Source organism: Typopeltis vanoorti, chromosome 6 (assembly GCF_054136105.1).
Source record: "Typopeltis vanoorti isolate ZY-2024b chromosome 6, IOZ_Tvanoo_1.0, whole genome shotgun sequence".
In the NCBI taxonomy this organism is placed as follows: domain Eukaryota; kingdom Metazoa; phylum Arthropoda; class Arachnida; order Uropygi; family Thelyphonidae; genus Typopeltis; species Typopeltis vanoorti.
The window spans coordinates 98,576,355-98,594,576 of NC_143554.1; the positions used below are offsets into that span (position 1 = coordinate 98,576,355).

An 18,222-nucleotide genomic window follows, 5' to 3' on the forward strand; every position below is an offset into this window, starting at 1 on the left:
TACTCTACTTGACACTGCCTACCATTCAAGAAGATGAGCCTCGTATTTTGTGTTGAATACTATGGCTACTCCTTTTTCCTTGAATGTCATTTCCTGAATATAACATTTTGTATTTATTGCTCAGAGAGATCTCACCAGTTTTTGTCTTTTTTATTTCAGTCACCCCTATTATGTCGATCTGGTACTTATCTAATTCCTCTGCTAGCTCCATTTCTTTGCCATTCAGGCTTCTTATGTTGATAGTACCAATCTTCAACTCTGGTGATGTCGAGTTGGGGTGTGTTTTCAGATTTGTTCCAGTAGATGACGTTTCGCTGTTCGCCCTGGTTCCCTGGCGAAAACAACGGGGGCCTTGTTTAACCGGGCGACGCCCCAGCCAGCATGAAATTTTGTCATGTTGTACCATCATTTTTTATTTTGGTTTAACCAATAAGAATACTATTTGGTCGGGTAAGTCCCAAATTGCCAGCCCATCCTCATTCGTTCAGAATCCAAGTAGATACCCAACAGGGTGCACCACGAGAAGGTGAGGATTGGACATTAGGTCAGAAGCCCTGGTCGGTTCACCACATTCCTTTAAAGGCTATGTGGAGGTCTCCTCTCAGTTATACAGCTTTGACCCTTAAGCACCCATTTTCATGTCACCTGTATCATCTCTAACTCCTTTTACAGCACTCTTTCCTCAATTTCTAAGCTTCTTCAACCTCTAGAATATCTTATCACCTTCTTGATATTTATTTTCTATGTTTTTGCCAAAGTCCTTCATGACTTTTGTTTAGCCAGTTTTACAGTGTTTAGCTCTCTTACATTTGTCTCTGTATTCTCTAAGAGCACAAGCTGACTTATTTGCCAGTAACTTTTGATATGCTTTCTTCTTTCCTTCACTGCCTCTTTAACTTCCTGTGTTCACCATGGAGTTCTGATTTTTCTATCCTTGCAGACAACCTCACCACATGCTTCTCTAACTGAATCAATCAGGGTTTTCTTCGAGGCTTGCCACTGAATCTCCAAGGTTTGGTTCCTGTTCCCAAACTCTTTCATTTTTCCTTCAATAATCTTTGTGTATTTTAGTCTACAGTTCACATCTGAGAGCTGCTCAACTTCTATTCACTTTCAAACTTTCTTTAATGTCATTCTTTTCGATATGAAATTCGATTTTATCCTGCTCAAGACTAAGTGATCGCTTCCAATTTCAAATCCTCTGTACACTCCGGTGTCCTGCACCAGGGAGAAAACATCACTATCAACAATAACATAGTCAATGAGACTTTTCTTATTCCTTGCCTCTTCTCTTCATGTGAATTTTTGCACATTTTTATGTTGAAACATGGTGTTAGTAATAACAAGTCCATGTCCTGAGCAGAAATCCAACAGATATTTGCCATTATTATTAGCTTTGCTCTTTTCTCCAAATTTTCCCAAAATATTTTTGTATGTCTCACAATCATTTCCTACTCTGCTATTTAGATCTCCAAGGACCAACTTTTCCTTTTTCATTGCGTCAGTAGCTTTTGCTAGAACCTCAAAAAATTCCTTCACTTCTACCTTAGTAGAACCTTTTGTGGGACCATAGCCACAAATAAGTCTCATTGTCCAGTTCCCTATTCTGATATTTGCCCACATCACTCTACTTGAGACTGCCTGCCATTCAAGAAAATTAGCCTCATATTTAGTGTTGAATACTATGGCTACTCCTTTTCCTTGATTGTCATTGCCTGAATATAACAGTTTGTATTCATTGCTCGGAAAGATCTCACCAGTTTTTATCTTTTATGTTTCAGTCACCCCTATTATGTCGATCTGGTACTTATCTAATTCCTCAGCTAGCTCCATTTCTTTGCCATTCAGGCTTATGTTGATAGCTGACTTTTCGCTGTTCATCCTGGTTCCCTAGCGAAAGCAACGGGGGGGGCACTTGTTTAACCAGGCCATGCCCCAGCCGGCATGTTGTACCATCATTTTGTATATTGGTTTAAGCCAATAAGAATACAATTTGGTCGGCTAAATCCCAAATTGCCAGCCCATCCTCATTCGTTCAGTATCCAGATAGATACCCAACAGGGTGCATCACGAGAAGGTGAGGATTGGACATAAGTCAGAAGCCTGGTCGGTTCTCTGCATTCCTTTAAAGGCTATGTGGAGGTCTCCTCTCAGTTATACAGCTTTGGCCCTTAATCACCCCCATTTTGAACCTAGTACTCAAATATAGATTACAAAAATTAAACAAACGCTGTATCACATTTGTTTGAAAACTATTTGAAAAAGACTGCACACACATACACACACTATAAAAAAAATTTAACAAATATGAGGAGTTTATCTAGTTTTTCTAATATCAAAATTTGGAGTATCCATAACTATAGAATAACATATATGCAGTAGTAAATAACTTTATTTCAGTACAATCATCAAACAATAGGAATTGAATAAAAACAGTAGTGTACATGCTTAAATTGAAATCCCCTCTATGTATACAGTTGCATTACAGTCACATGAACATGATACTTCGTATATGCCTGGTAGCATCATAGGTTAGAGTTTTCTTTTGGAGAAGGTAGCAAGTAAATCTGGTTGATAGGTAGGAATGAGTTGATTGTTTTTTTCATAATTTTGCCACACGTTCAGAGTTCCTTAATATATGGTATAGGAGTCCTGTAGGCTGCTTCTTGTCTGGGTTGATTTATAGGAGAATGGCTGATTATTTTGGGGGTTATTATTGGATTATATCCATTTAGTAAGGCTGTTTCTTTGACAAATTTTCAATTCTTGGTTTAGAGATTCTTCAGAAGAACAAATCTTGTGTGCTTTGGATACTAAAGATTTTATGATGCGATATTTTTGATATGGATTGTCAGCTGATGTATTGTGAATAAAACAACCTGAAAAAGTTGGGTTTTGGTAGACAGCAGTAGAAATGAATTCATCTTGCTTATGCTTGATGTGTACATCAAGAAAGGAAATACTGTTTGGTGGTTCTTTTTCTGGCATGAACTTGATATGAGGATGTAGGGTGTTGATTTTTCATAGAAATGAGAAGAGTTCTGGTTCTGTGTGACTCCAAACTGCAAAGACGCTGTCAATGTACTGTAGCCAAATTGATGGTTTTGAGTCGAGAGCGAAAGTTTTCTTCTAGGTGTTAAAGAAAAAAAGTTGGTTAGGTTAGGTGATAATGGTGAGTACCTATTGCTGTTCCTTATTCTTCTTGTTTATAATCTGTAAAGGTACTGCTAACCATCAGAGAAATTAAAAACAGCATAAAAGTGCTAACAGAAAATAATTTAATCAAAGAAACAGAAGAACTATAGCAAGAACTAAATTCCCTAAAACTTCAATATGAACTTCTAAGCCAACACCATAAAAACGATCTTCTCATAGAAGATCCGAGAAATGGCAGCAACTGAACAGTTAAGAGACATGGTAGTCGAATTAGGTCACAAAATCAGCACCTTCATTGAACATATTCAGTCCATTTATTGATTACCTCAAAAAAGGAAAAGAGAAGGTTGGCCCTGTCCACCTTCCACTGTATTGTACCTCAAAAACAGCCCTAAAACATACAGACATCTGCATGAAAGCTAGTAGGATAATAATAAAAGTAGTTCATAGATCGGAATGGAACCCACAAGAAACTAAAATCTAATAGTTTCTATGGATAAATCATCAATCAAATAACTGATATGTACCCTTGGGGTGTACAGGAAAAAAGTCACACCATTACTAACTTCCTATCAATAATTTTCCTCCAAATTAATCTGCTATTTGTCAATATTCCAATATTGTCAGATCTCATATTTTTCTGTCTTTTAAGGTTTTTTTTTTTTTTTTTTTTTTTTTTCCCAGTATCAATCCATCTACATCTTCATCATCCCTGGGTCTTTTTCCTACCAAGCTAGCAAACAACATTTGATTTGCTAATCATTCCTCTCCCATTCTGTTTGAGTGACCATACTATAAAAATAATCATAATTTAAAATTCTGAATATTTTTACAAATTGTTCATGTTAATATGTTTATTAGTTTTGGTTTCATAACACGCATTGTCGGCACTTGCAATGCGCCCGTTACTGATGTTATTTTGTCAAAGTGAAATGTAAAGCATTTAAAAAAATTCATGTACTTACTGGACTTGGATAGTTGTATTACTTTCAGAAATTTTATTGTAGTTTAAAATATTAAGTGTTGTGTTTTATGAAGACATTCTCTTGTCGCTAACGGAGACAACATGTTAATCATTATACATAACTTCTTGCTTGCCACTTTCATGGAGCGCGCATACTCGCCGAGGAGTTGGATGGGTGATTGACAACTGACAGAGAGAGCATTCAGTATCGTGGTAACGGAGAAAACAAGGGAACGTTCGGGTAGAAAGAGAAAGCAGGCTGGCAGATGCTTGGGTTCTTAGGAAATTAAGTTTTTTTTATGTGACAGTCGGAAGAAAATTAATAGTATATTCCAAAAAAGGAATTGTAGAACTGTGAGTTTTTAAAGTGGGAGACTGTCAATAAGTATTAGTAAATAAAAGAAGATATTGCAATTGATGTTCTAAAGGAATGTTCGAGGAAACGCTGATTGGAAAATTTCATCAGTCTTAAGGACGCTGGATCTAACTGTTATTTCTACTGGAAAAGGAAACAGACTTGAGTCAGGAAGAATTAATGTGTGCTACATGAGAGTGATATGAAAGGATCCTATGAAAAAGAAGAAGAGAGTCTTATATCTTCGGAAAAGGGCCTTAACAGGGAAAACTGGCTATGAACATTTTGTTATTGTGTAAACAAAGTGTTTAGTCTAGTGGATGTGATGAAGTATATGTTAAACAAATCAGTAATAGAATGAATTAGAAAATGGGTAATCTCTTAAGTGTAAGATTATTTTAAAAGGCCTTGGATACAGTTAATTTTGTAGGTAGTTATGAAATTTTGTTTGAAGTGTATATATATATATTGTTTTTGTTTTATTAAATGTCTGATTTTTGTATTTAGTCTTGAGTCAGTAATTTTTTGGTATTCTGAAAGAAACAGTAAAAAAGTCATTGCACCAATCTGAGTGAACCCTTGTGCATATATAAATACACTCAGAAATAGAAATAATGGTTATAGAGAAAATCTCATAAAAATGAGGATAGATTAAAAAAAATTAATAATATTATCTTATCTAAACAAATGGCACAGTCAAACAGATTAAATAATAAAAATCTCATATTTAAACGATACCACATGAGATTAACTAATACATTTCTGAATGCTAACAATGGTAAATTATTTCCTAATATCTTCATTTTTAATGTGATACTGTCATTAATGGCATCTGTTCACTCCAGTAATCTTTCTCGGAACTCTCATATCAGAGGTCTGTAGCCTTTGATCAAATGTTTTTATTTCTAACCCACTCTAAGATCCATAAATTAAAATAGACTTGAACAATGTCTTGTATACAGATAATTTAATGTTTTGACTAATTTCTCTCTTATTTTATATAAATTTGTTCAACTAATTTCCTACCATACCAGCTATGCTAATTCTATTGTCTCTTTCCATGTTTAATTTACCATCTTCACAGTATTGTGTTTAAATAGCTGAAATGCTTTACTTGTTCTACAGGTTCACCAATTCAGGATACAGTTGAGGTTTTCAATATTTCTGCCTATTTTCATTGTCTTTTATTGCTGATTTTCATATCAAATTTATTACAACAGTTATTCACTTTAGTTAGGGAATCTTGCAGACTTGTACTGGATTTATTCAGTAGTATAACATCTGCATAAAGTAAAGAGATTACCATCACCAATTTTGATAGATTTAATACCACTTTCCTTCATAATGTGATCCATATAGATAATGAATAACATGGAGATAATGTACATCCTTGTCGCACAATTAATTTTACCTGAAACATCTTCTTGTACTTCCTTCTATTCTAACTGCTGACTTAAAGCTTAAATAGAGAGTATGTATTGCTCAATATAATGTTCCATTTATACCATACAACTGTAGCATTTTGAAGAGCTTTCCTCTTGGCACCTTGTCATGTGCCTTTTCCAAATCTACAAAATTTAAATATAAATCCTTGTTAGATTCCCAAGAATTCTCAATTATTTGTCTTAAAGTGAAAATATGATCCTGACAACCTCTATTTGGATCCAGCTTATTCTTCATCAACCTTCCCTTCCACAATTTTTCTTATCTCTTTCTCAAGTATACTTACATAAATCTTACCAGGAACACTCAATAGGGAAATAGTGAATTCTCACATTCAGTTTTATTTCCCTTTTTATAGATGGAAACTATGAGAGTTCTGCTCCAATCATCTGGATTCAATTTTCTGACCAAGCCTTCTGAATTATGCAATACAGCCACTGTAAAACTTTTATACCTCCATACTTGAGCATTTCTGGTCAAATTTCATCTCTAGTTGCCTTTCCCACATGTCAGGTCTTTGATGACTTCTACTTCATGTATGGATATATATTCCTGACTACACATTGCTGATGAGTTTTCTACCATCATGCTGACACTGCTTGTTTCATATTTAGCAGTCTTTCAAAGTAATTACTCCAGATATCTAGAATATCTTTATCTTCAGTTTTCATGTCCTTTATCATCTCTGATTCCTTTCACGGAATTTTTTTCTCCATTTCTAAGCTTTTTAAATAACACTCCAGAATACTTTGCAATATTACTGATATTATTTTCTATGTTCTTCAAGGACTTTTTATCTGGTAATCATTTCCTACTCTGCTGTTTAGATCTAAAAACAGGAACCAACTTTTCATTTTTTGTTGTGACAGATGCATTCGCTAATGCCTCAAAAAATTCCTTGGTATAACCTTCTTTGGGACCATAAGCACAAAAGTCTCATTGTCCAGTTCCCCATTTTGATATTTGCCTACACACACCACTACTTGATATTGCCTGCCATTCAAGAAGTTCTTCCTCATATTTAATGTTGAATACTATAGCTAGTCCCTCTTTTTCCCTGATTGTTAGTGCCTGATATAATTTGTTGCTTAGGAAAATCTCAGCTGTTTTTGTCTTCTTTGTTTTCAGTAACACCTATTATGTCGATCTGGTACTTATTTCTTTAGCTAGTTTTACACAGTGCATGGCTTTCTTACATTTTTGTCTGTATTCTCTATGAGTATGAGTTGACTTACTTCCCAGGAATTTTCAATATGTTTTCTTCTTTTCCTTCACTGCCTCTTTAAATTCCTGAGTCCACTGTGCAGTTCTGATTTTTCTATCCTTACAGACAACCTCACCACATGGCACTCTGGCTGAATCAGACAATGTTTTCTTCAGGATCTGCCAATGAATCTCCAAGGTTTGGTTCTTGATTTCAAATTCTTTCATTTTATCTTCAGTAATGTTTGTGTATTTGAGTCTACAGTTCACCTCTGAAAGCTGCTCTACCTTGATTCGTTTTAAAACTTTCTTACTTCTTTTAAATATGAAATTCAATTTTATCCTGCTCAAAACCAAATAGTGTTCACTTCCTATTTCACTCCCTCTGTATACTCTGAACCTGTGGGATAACATTGCTATCAACTATAACACAGTCAAAGAGACTTTTCTTATTTCTTGCACATTATGTTGGAACATAACATTAGTCATAACTAATCCATGTCCTAAACAGAAATCCAGCAGGTATTTATCATTACTGTTAGCTTTACTATTTTCTTCAAATATTCCCCAAACATTTCTGTATATCTGGTAATCATTTCCTACTCTGCTGTTTAGATCTAAAAACAAGAACCAACTTTTTATGACTCTTCATTAGAAAATGGGTGCCGTTGCCACGTTAGTCACCTTGAAATCAGACCATAAGAAATTTGATCAAGAGTTTTGAGGGTCCAGGGGGGGGGGGGGCAAGATGAGGTGTGGTCGGAATTCTCCCCCCCCCCCCAATACTGAACTGACACCCACTCACATCTTCACCTGTCCAGCAATTACAGCAGCCTTGCAAGAAATAGATCCTAATCCTGAACAACAGCTCTATACAAACAAAATCACAGACATAGCCAAAGCAGTACAAGGAGCACACGGAAACATCTAAGACTCTTCAAAGGACAAGAAAACAACAACAAGAACCAACTTTTCATTTTTTGTTGTGACAGATGCATTCGCTAATGCCTCAAAAAATTCCTGCATTTCTTCCTTGGTATAACCTTCTTTGGGACCATAAGCACAAAAGTCTCATTGTCCAGTTCCCCATTCTGATATTTGCCCACACACACCACTACTTGATATTGCCTGCCATTCAAGAAGTTTATCGTCATATTTAATGTTGAATACTATAGCTAGTCCCTCTTTTCCCTGATTGTTAGTGCCTGATATAATTTGTTGCTTAGGAAAATCTCACCTGTTTTTGTCTTCTTTGTTTTCAGTCACACCTATTATGTCAATCTAGTACTTATCCAATTCTTCTACTAAGTCCATTTCTTTTTCATTGATGCTTCTTACATTGTTAGTAAGAATCTTGAACTCTGTTGATGTTGAGTTGGGACATGTTCCAGAATTTGTTCCAGTAGCTGACTTTTCGCTCTTCACCCTGGTTCCCTGAGGAAAAGAATGGGGACCTTGTTTAACCAGGTGACGCCCCAGCCAGCATGAAATTCTCTCTCTCTCTCTCTCTCTCATTTTGTACCCTCATTTTACATTGTGGTTTACACCAATAAGAATACAATTTGGTTAGCTAGACTTCAAATTGTCAGCCCATTTTGTTCCATGGATAAAAGATGCGAAATATTCCTGAAAAAGATACAAAATGCAAAACCAATCCAAATAAAATCCTCAAATCTGAATAAGCTGATACATTAAAAGGAATAGTTCTTAAAGAACGGAACAACAACATACATATCAATATCCAAGCAGATCTAATTACTCTGGTATAGGACAGGTGCCACATTCCAAATTTGATAACTGAGTGGAAACAACCACCTAGCCAAAGAAAAGGACTGTCCATTGTCTCCATACCAACACCAGGAGTATTCAAAAATAGTGGCTTACTTTTCAAGCTCTGAAATTGACAGACAACATAGATATTTTAACATTAACAAAAGTATACACTACAAATGAAGAAGCAACCAATTATCAAATATTCAACAACCTAAGCACTGTAAACAAACTAAACAATGCAGTAGAATAACAATATTCAGAAAGCAAAAATTAGAAGTAAAAGAAATAAACTAGGATGCTTAAGGGTCAAAGCTATATAACTGAGAGGAGACTTCCACATAGCCTTTAAAGGAATGTGGAGAACCGACCAGGGCTTCTAACCTAATTTCCAATCCTCACCTTCTTGTGGTGCACCCTGTTGGGTATCTACTTTGATACTGAACGAACGAGGATGGGCTGGCAATTTGGGATTTAGCGGACCAAATTGTATTCTTATTGGCTTAAATCAAAATACAAAATGATGGTACAACATGATAAAATTTCATGCCGGCTGGGGTAATGCTCAGTTAAACAAGGCCCCTGTTGTTTTCGCAAGGGAACCAGAGCGAACAGCGAAAAGTCAGCTACTGGAGCAAATCTGAAAACACACCCCAAATCAACATCACCAGAGTTAAAGATTGCTACTATCAACATAAGCCTGAATGGCAAAGAAATGGAGCTAGCTGAGGAATTAGATAAGTACCAGATCGACATAATAGGGGTGATCAACAAAAACTGGTGAGATCTTTCTGAGCAATAAATACAAAATGTTTATTCAGGCAATGACAATCAAGAAAAAGAAGGAGTAGACATAGTATTCAACACTAAATATGAGGCTAATCTTCTTGAATGACAAGCAGTCTCAAGTAGAGTAATGTGGGCAAATATCACAATGGGGAACTGGACAATGAGACTTATTTGTGGCTGTGGTCCCACAAAAGGTTGTACTAAGCTAGAAATGGAGGAATTCTTTGAGTCTTTAGAGAAAGCAACTGACACAATGAAAAAGGAAAAGTTGATGCTTGTTGAAGATCTAAACAACAGAGTAGGAAATGATTGTCAGACATACAAAAATATTTTGGGAAAATTTGGAGAAAAGAGCAAAGCTAATAATAATGGCAAATATCTGTTGGATTTCTGCTCAGGACATGGACTGGTTATTACTAACACCATGTTCCAACATAAAAATGTGCACAAATTCACATGGAGAAAAGAGGCAAGGAATAAGAAAAGTCTCATTGACTATGTTATTGTTGATAGTGTTTTCCCACTGGTGCAGGACACCAGAGCGTAGAGGGGATTTGAAATTGGAAGAGATCACCATTTAGTCTTTAGCAGAATAATTTTGAATTTCATATTGAAAAAAAAGAACATAAGAAAGTTTTAAAGAGAATAAAAGTAGAGCAGCTCTCAGATGTGAACTGTAGACTAAAATACACAAAGATTATTGAAGGAAAAAATAAAACGGTTTGAGAACCAAACCGTGGAGATTCAGTGGCAAGCCTTGAAGAAAACCCTGATTGATTCAGCCAGAGGGGCATGTGGTGAGGTTTTCTGCGAGGATAGAAAAATCAGAACTCCAAGGTGGACACAGGAAGTTAAAGAGAGTGAAGAAAGCATATCAAAAGTTCCTGGCAAATAAGTCAGCTTGTGCTCTTAGAGAATACAGAGACAAATGTAAGAAAGCTAAACACTGTGTAAAACTAGCTAAACAAAAGCCATGGGAGGACTTCAACAAGAACATAGAAAATAAATATCGAGAAGGTGGCAAAATATTCTGGAGGTTGTTGAAGAATCATAGAAATGGAGGAAAGAGTGCTGTAAAAGGAGTTAAAGATGATAAAGGTGACATGAAAACAGAAGAAAAAGATATCCTTGAAGTATGGAGTAATTACTTTGAAAAACTGCTAAATGAAACACACAGTGATAGCACAGTGGTCAAAAACACTCAACAGGCATACAGTCAGAAATACACATCCATACTTGAAGTAGAAAAAGCCATCAAAAGCTTGAAATGTGGAAAGGCAACAGGAGTAGATGATATTCGACCAGAAATGCCAAGGTATGGTGGTATAAAAGTCTTACAGTCGCTGCACTGCATAGTTCAGAAGGCCTGGACAGCGGAATGAATTCCCGATGATTGGAGTAGAGCTCTCATAGTACCCTTATATGAAAAAGGGAAATAAAACTGAATGTGAGAATTACAGAGGCATTTCATTACTGAGTGTATCTGGTAAGATATATGCAAGTGTACTTGGGAAATAGTTGAGAAAGATTGTGGAAGAAAAGCTTGGTGAAGAACATGCTGGATTCAGGCCAAATAGAGGCTGTTAGGAACAGATCTTCACTTTACGACAAATAGTTGAGAAAGCATGGGAATATAACAAAGATCTGAATTTAAGTTTTGTCGATTTGGAAAAGGCACATGACAAGTGCTAAGAGAGAGAGAGAAGCTATTCAATATGCTACAGTTATTTGGTGTCGATGGGGAATTATATCAAGCAATACTTAGTCTTTATTTGAGTTGTCAGTCAGAATTGAAGGAAGTACAGAAAGACGGTTTAATGTTAAATCTGGTGTCAGACAAGGATGTACATTATCCCCTCTGTTATTCATTATCTATATGGATCACATTATGAAGGAAAATGGTATTAAACATGATATCAAAATTGGAGATGTTAATGTCAGCTCTTTGCTTTATGCGGACGATGTTATACTTTAAATAAATCCACTACAAGTTTGCAAGATTCCCTGACTAAATTGAATAATTGTTGTAATGGATATGGTATGAAGGTCAGCAATAAAAAGACAAAGACAATCAAAATAGGCAGAATCGTTGCAATTGTCAACTGTGTTGTGAACGGAGAACCTGTGTTACAAGTAAAACATTTCAGCTACTTAGGCACGATTTTTAGTGAAGATGGTAAATTAAATATGGAAATAGACAACAGAATCAACAAAGCTGGTATGGTAGGAAGTCAACTGAATAAATTGACTTCCTGCCATATTTCTTATTCATATGGAATAAGAAAGAAATTAGTCGGAACACTAAATTAGCTTGTATACAAGACAGTGTTCAAACCAATTTTACATTATGGATCTGAGAGCTGGGTCAGAAGTAAAACACTTGCCCAAAGACTAGAGACTGCAGATATGAGAGTCCTGAGAAAGATTAGAGGCGTAAACAGATGGCATCAATGGCAATATCATATTAAAAATGAGGATATTAGGAAAGAACTTGACATTGTCAGCATCTAGGAATGCGTTAGCAAAGCTAATCTCAGGTGGTATGGTCACTTAAGCAGAATGGGCGAGGAAAGATTAGCAAAATAAGTTCTCTGCCAGGTTAGAAGGAAAACGACCCAGAGGAAGACCAAGATATAGGTGGATTGATACAAAGTGCCTTAGACGATAGAAATATAAGATCTGATGATGTTGTAGTCTTGACAAATAACAGACTGATTTGGAGGAAAATTGTAGATAGGAAGTTAGTAATGATGTAAATTTTTCATGTAGTACTATCATATCGTGTACACCCCTTGAGGGTACATGGGAGGAATTTGATGATGAAGAAATAAACTGGAAACTAGAATATGTGGAAAACATATGCATTGAAATAAATAATGCCGAATAATGGAACTTGTCAATAATATCTACAGACCACCCAATTTAAACACCATATTTGTTGATGAATTAAATAGATGCCTTTCTACTATACAAGAACACACATTATAATACCTGATGATAATAGGTGACAAATATAAACATTATGAATACTAATAACAACACAGCACAATACCTAGACCAGCTATCAAGCTCCATCTATACAGTCATATATAAGAGAAGAGGCAGTCAAAACACAAACACCTCCTGCTGTGTTGACCATATCAACATATGGGATCCTCCAAACAGTGTAGCTGTTTGGAAGAACCCACCACCAAAAACTAGCAGACCATCATTTCACTGCACTACAACTGCATACTACATCAGAACCCTTAAAATGTACTGAAAACTACAAAACAGCATAATAGCATCATAAATCAAAATACTCTAAATGATGAAATCAAAAAAATAGACTGGTTTTGGTAGCATCTTCAAACTCTGCAGATAATCTATATAAAGATGTTAAACTTGCATTTAATAAAATACATAAAGCAATAACAAAAATAAAAATATGCACTCAAACCAGAGAGAATCATGGATAACAGAAAACACATTAATAGAAATACAAAGAAAAAATGCCTTATGGAAACAACTCAAGGTTTCCTAACAATATAGTATTATATGCTGAATATAAAAGAAAAAATCTTACAATACGGATTTGAACCACAAAAAGAAACTATTATAAAAACAAACTAACAACAGCTCAGAACAACATAAAAGAATCCTGGCATTTGATCAACAAAATTCTTGATAATCCACGTAAAGCCAACACCTCTGAAATGATAAAACACAGCTTTGCTTGCGAGCACAAATCCTTCAAAGAGTTGGCAAACAACTTTAACCAGAACTCTATGAACGCTGTCCTAAATATGCAGGAAACATTCTCATCCCTCATAAGGTAATATTCTTCACTAGGACTATGAGCAATCCAGTCAATACAGTTCCCAATGGTAACAAAGGAACTGTCACTAGCAATTGATCAAATTAACCCCAATAAAGGACCAGATATAGACAGAATCAGACCAAAATACATAAAAGACATTCAACCAGATTATGTCCTGTTATTCTAAAACTGTTAAATAAAATCTTTAAAATGAGACACATATCCAAAACATTAATAATAATTAACAAATATTAATCATTCCCATACATAAACATGGAAAAAGACATAACTACCGACCAATCGCCAAATTGTTGGTAATCAACTAAATTATTGCACGCATTGTATGTCACAAGCTCACCACATACAGAGGAAAAATTCTACATCATCACAAAAACACAATATAGTTTTCAAAAGAATATAGGAACAACACTCCTAGAAGACTTCACAGAACTAATAAATGCTGTGTTAGATAAAAATAGAATAGTATTACTTTCTTTTATTGACTTAACAAAACACTAACATCAGAATCAAAGGATGTCTACTCCTGTGGTTCAAAGTGTACCTGGTAAACAGAAAGCACCTCAACATGTATAGGATCAGCACACAGCAGAGAGCTACTGGTAACTTGTATAGGATCAGCACACAGCAGAGAGCTACTGGTAACTTGTAGAGTACAAGGAGTTCATATTTCTGATTCTGTTACACACACACACAACATTAACCAATTTCCCATAAAAAGTAATCGCTCTTCCAACATGCAGATGACATGGCCATTGTGTTTATTCATAATGTAAACACAGCCTACAAATATGGAAGCATTAATGTGGTCACCAGCTGGCTAAATGAAAACAGCATACACAAACTCAGAAAAAAACAAAGCTAATGGTATTCAAAAACATCCAGCCCCAAGCTATAGAAACTAAGCATCTCGCTATTTGACACTGATTCCCCCCCCCCAATAGCACTAATCCTGATGGAAACCATGTTCATCACGCAGATGAAAACAACGTGTTACCTTCGACTTCGCTTCGAAACCGATCCAAGTTGGAATAGTTACAAACTACATCCACAACATACTTCAGATAACAGTAATCAAACTATACCATTTAAAAGATGTTGCTCCCACATACATGAAAATACTAATCTACAAGACATATGTGAAGATCTGCAATTACAACATATACATTCTTTGCAGCATACATACTTCAAAGATTGCAATTGTTTCATTATAAAATGGTGAAAGTGATATTCTGGGAACAAAGAAGATTCCATGCACATACAGGCCACAATGACAGAACAAACACAAAATATTCAATGCAGAACACTTATGATTACACAGTAATGCTGAAACACTACTTCAGTCCAAACTACAGAATAACTACACCATATTGGACAACTCCAGAGTCGGCAAACTACATAACATACAAGTATAATAATTACTATGGAAAAGCCACTCATAGCTTATACACATACCTGACATGATCAACAAAACTGTCATTCAATAAGAGAATCCTAGAAACCTACAGAGAGCTTAAATAGGCATGATACAGTTATTATAGTAAGATGAAAAATTAGAGGAAATTACACAAAAAATCAAGACAAGTTCTCTCAAGTACCAATAGAAGGACACAAACATGTCCTGTCCAGCACCCCCCCCCCACACACACACATTTCAAAAAGGTTAAATTGCACACATGCAAGTATACATGCACTCACATCTTCATGCTAACCAGAAAAAAAGTACATATACACACAACACACTCGCGCGCACACACACACACACACACACACACACACAGTTAAATCTACACAGGCATGTCATGAATGCTGAATCAAAACCACAACCCCACCACCACCACCATTATCTTCCTCAGATAAGCTTTAGCACACGCCTCAAGGGAAAACAGCAGAACAAAGAAAAAAAGTACAGTGGTGCAGCAGTGGGGGGGGGGGGTAAAGATTATAGATATTTACCAAAAGCTTGAATGTTTTCAAGCTTTTGTACTGAACAGTAAATGTAATAATATAGTTTTAACTGTACATATGTAAATACTTTTAAGATAATATAATAAACCTATAATTATGTATAAATATATTATTGTATATATTTATCAAAAACAAATGTACTGAATCTTTGTACTGGACAGAAAATATAATAATCATGTTCTAATTGTATAGATGTAAATACTGTGTATGATAATAAACTTTTCATTGTAAACAAAAAAAAAAGTTTTTTAAATGTAATTTTAACAACAAAGCTAAAATATGCTAACAAATTTTAGTATGTCACAAATTACGAAACAACCAGAATGATTTTGCTACATGTGATGAGACAAAGTGATCCAAGAGAAGAAATAAATAATGTGAAATATTTAAAAATATTAATATAAATATCAGAAGACATTTCAACCATGAATAATTAAAATCACAATTACCTGCTTGTTGTCTACGATCTGAAGCTTGTTTTAAGGGTAAACACACAGGACAGTCACTCCTTGTACAATTCTTCCAATGGGAAATAATTTGCCGAGAAGATGAACAATGGGGAACAGGACAAGACTTCCCTGCCTGGCAAGTAGTCATATGATTGAGTACATTCTTCATTGTTCGACAATGAGGTAAAGAACACTGACGCACTTCTCCATTTGCCTGACTTTCCCTTCGTTGACATTTATGAGCATGTAACAAAAGGACCAACTGCTGCTGAATTAATTTCCGTTTTTCTGGATCAGCAGTTGGTGCTGTTGTACTAACAGATGCTGGTGTTCCAGCAGTACTAACTGCTGGAGGTCCTTGCTGTTGTTGAGACTAAATAACAGAAATATATAATTGAGCATTATTTTCTATTTATGCAAATCTGACTACTGCTGATTAACCTACTAATGAAAAATTAGTACATATATACACAACACAACAGTAAATTAAAATCAGGATATTTTCCAATATGAGAATTAAATGCATCAACATCCATTCAGTTTCTATATTTGTAGAGGGGAAAAAAAAAATTATAGATTTTCTTTTTAGAAACAAATTTATCAAGCAAATAAGTGGTGATTGATAAGCAATGAATTCACTTCTATTTTAATAATAACCAACCTACGACATTTAACAGGCCTTTATCATGCAGGCGAAGTGTAACATACAGTCTCTGAGAATATATAGCCATTTCTTCAGAAACGGCATGCAAATGGTGAATATTGTCACAAAAGCATAGTCCCAGATTTTAAGAAATATAATGAGGCACATCATCTTTTTTTTTAAAGTATATTTCAGCTTCCTTGTTCCTAAGTATTACAAACATCTGATGTCTCCTTTAATCTTAGTCTCTCTTCCTCCTCCACAAAAGAAAAAAAAAAATCAAATGATTAACGATTAAGCTCTTTTGATTATTCAGTGGTTGCTATTTAACACTGGACATAGCATAAATGCATGTCCAAGACTATCTCCTCTCCCCTTCATGTGCCCACTATCATTTCATCCAACCATAATAAACTAATACTGAATCAACTGAACTAATATTGAATCTCCCTCAAAAACTAATTCCAACCAAACACAACATAGAAACTATTCTAGAATCTCTCACTTTCACATCCACTTTAGTAACATTCTGTCATTAACACCAACACTAATGGCATATACCATCACTTAGTCATTTCAAGACCTCTTGACAGAAATCATCTACATCCGTGACTGTCAACCTCCAATGCCCAAATTACACACCTCACAGTCCCTTTCACACAAGGGTAGCACCTGTACCTTTGCAAGATCAGACAGTCCATGCTAGCGAGTGACTAATTTAGAATCCCCCGCTTTCAACCTCCTCTGGCTCCAGGATTCCTTGCCTCATCTAGTTATTCTCATTTGCTGTATTTACTGTTCTACAAACTCTGAAAACCACTCAGACCTCTTCACATTCCTTTCTATGAAACTTGAGAATCTGCAATTCAGCCATCTTAACAGCAAGGTCATCTGCTCTGAACTAGTCAGAAATTATCCTCATTGACATGAAGACCATCTCCCATTCTATCCAAAATCCTCATCTATGTTCCAAGCCTTGGTTCAGCAGGGACTGTATCAAAGCAGTCAAAGGAAAAAAATTCATCTTACTGCAGGTGGCTCACATCATGACCTTCCAGCTCTGCCTATACCAAAGCACACAACAATTGCAAAACAGTCATCAGTAGTTCTAAATCTGCTTTCATAAAGGCCAACAGTAGGAAATTTGTCTCCTGTCCTAACAGAAGCCGTGTCCTCTGGTTCCTTACCAAGGCCATTGGATGCAACTTCTGCTCACTTGCACTTCCATCCCTAGCATCACTCATTTCCATAAACTCCTGCATGGCCACAGGAAATCACCTCCTACCATACTGAAATCTGAGCACCGTATGCCTCCTGTAGTTTTTTAACAAAAACACATCAGAACGTTATTAAATAACTTGAACACTAAAAAAGTCTTCTGGGTCCTGATGGCATTTCTCTCCAACTGTTCTCAGTCAGTATGCACCAGAACTAACACCAGTCCTGTATTGTCACTACACACACCAGTCACGGAATTAGAAACTTTTATTTACTACCATGTTGTACCTCCTTCAACCTGAATTACAACACATACAAGAGAGTGCTGAAACGTTGTGATAATTACTATGAAGGAATTGAGGTAGAACCATGTCTTCTTATATATCCTAAAAGAAAAAGAACAGAATATTACAATTTCATGAAACATGGGAGAGTTAAAGAGTTTTA

The 18,222-nt window shown here is 35.6% G+C and overlaps 1 protein-coding gene across 4 annotated transcripts in view; it reads right to left on the reverse strand.

Annotated features, from left to right (window-relative positions):
• nej (CREB binding protein nejire) overlaps positions 1–18,222 on the reverse strand; it is a 481,376-nt gene that overhangs the window by 346,734 nt on the left and 116,420 nt on the right. For all 4 annotated transcript variants that reach the window (XM_090394332.1, XM_090394330.1, XM_090394331.1 and 1 more), the window contains one exon: positions 15,915–16,287. In XM_090394332.1, the coding sequence (XP_090250458.1) occupies positions 15,915–16,287 (373 nt within the window). The remainder of the gene's footprint in view (positions 1–15,914; positions 16,288–18,222) is intronic.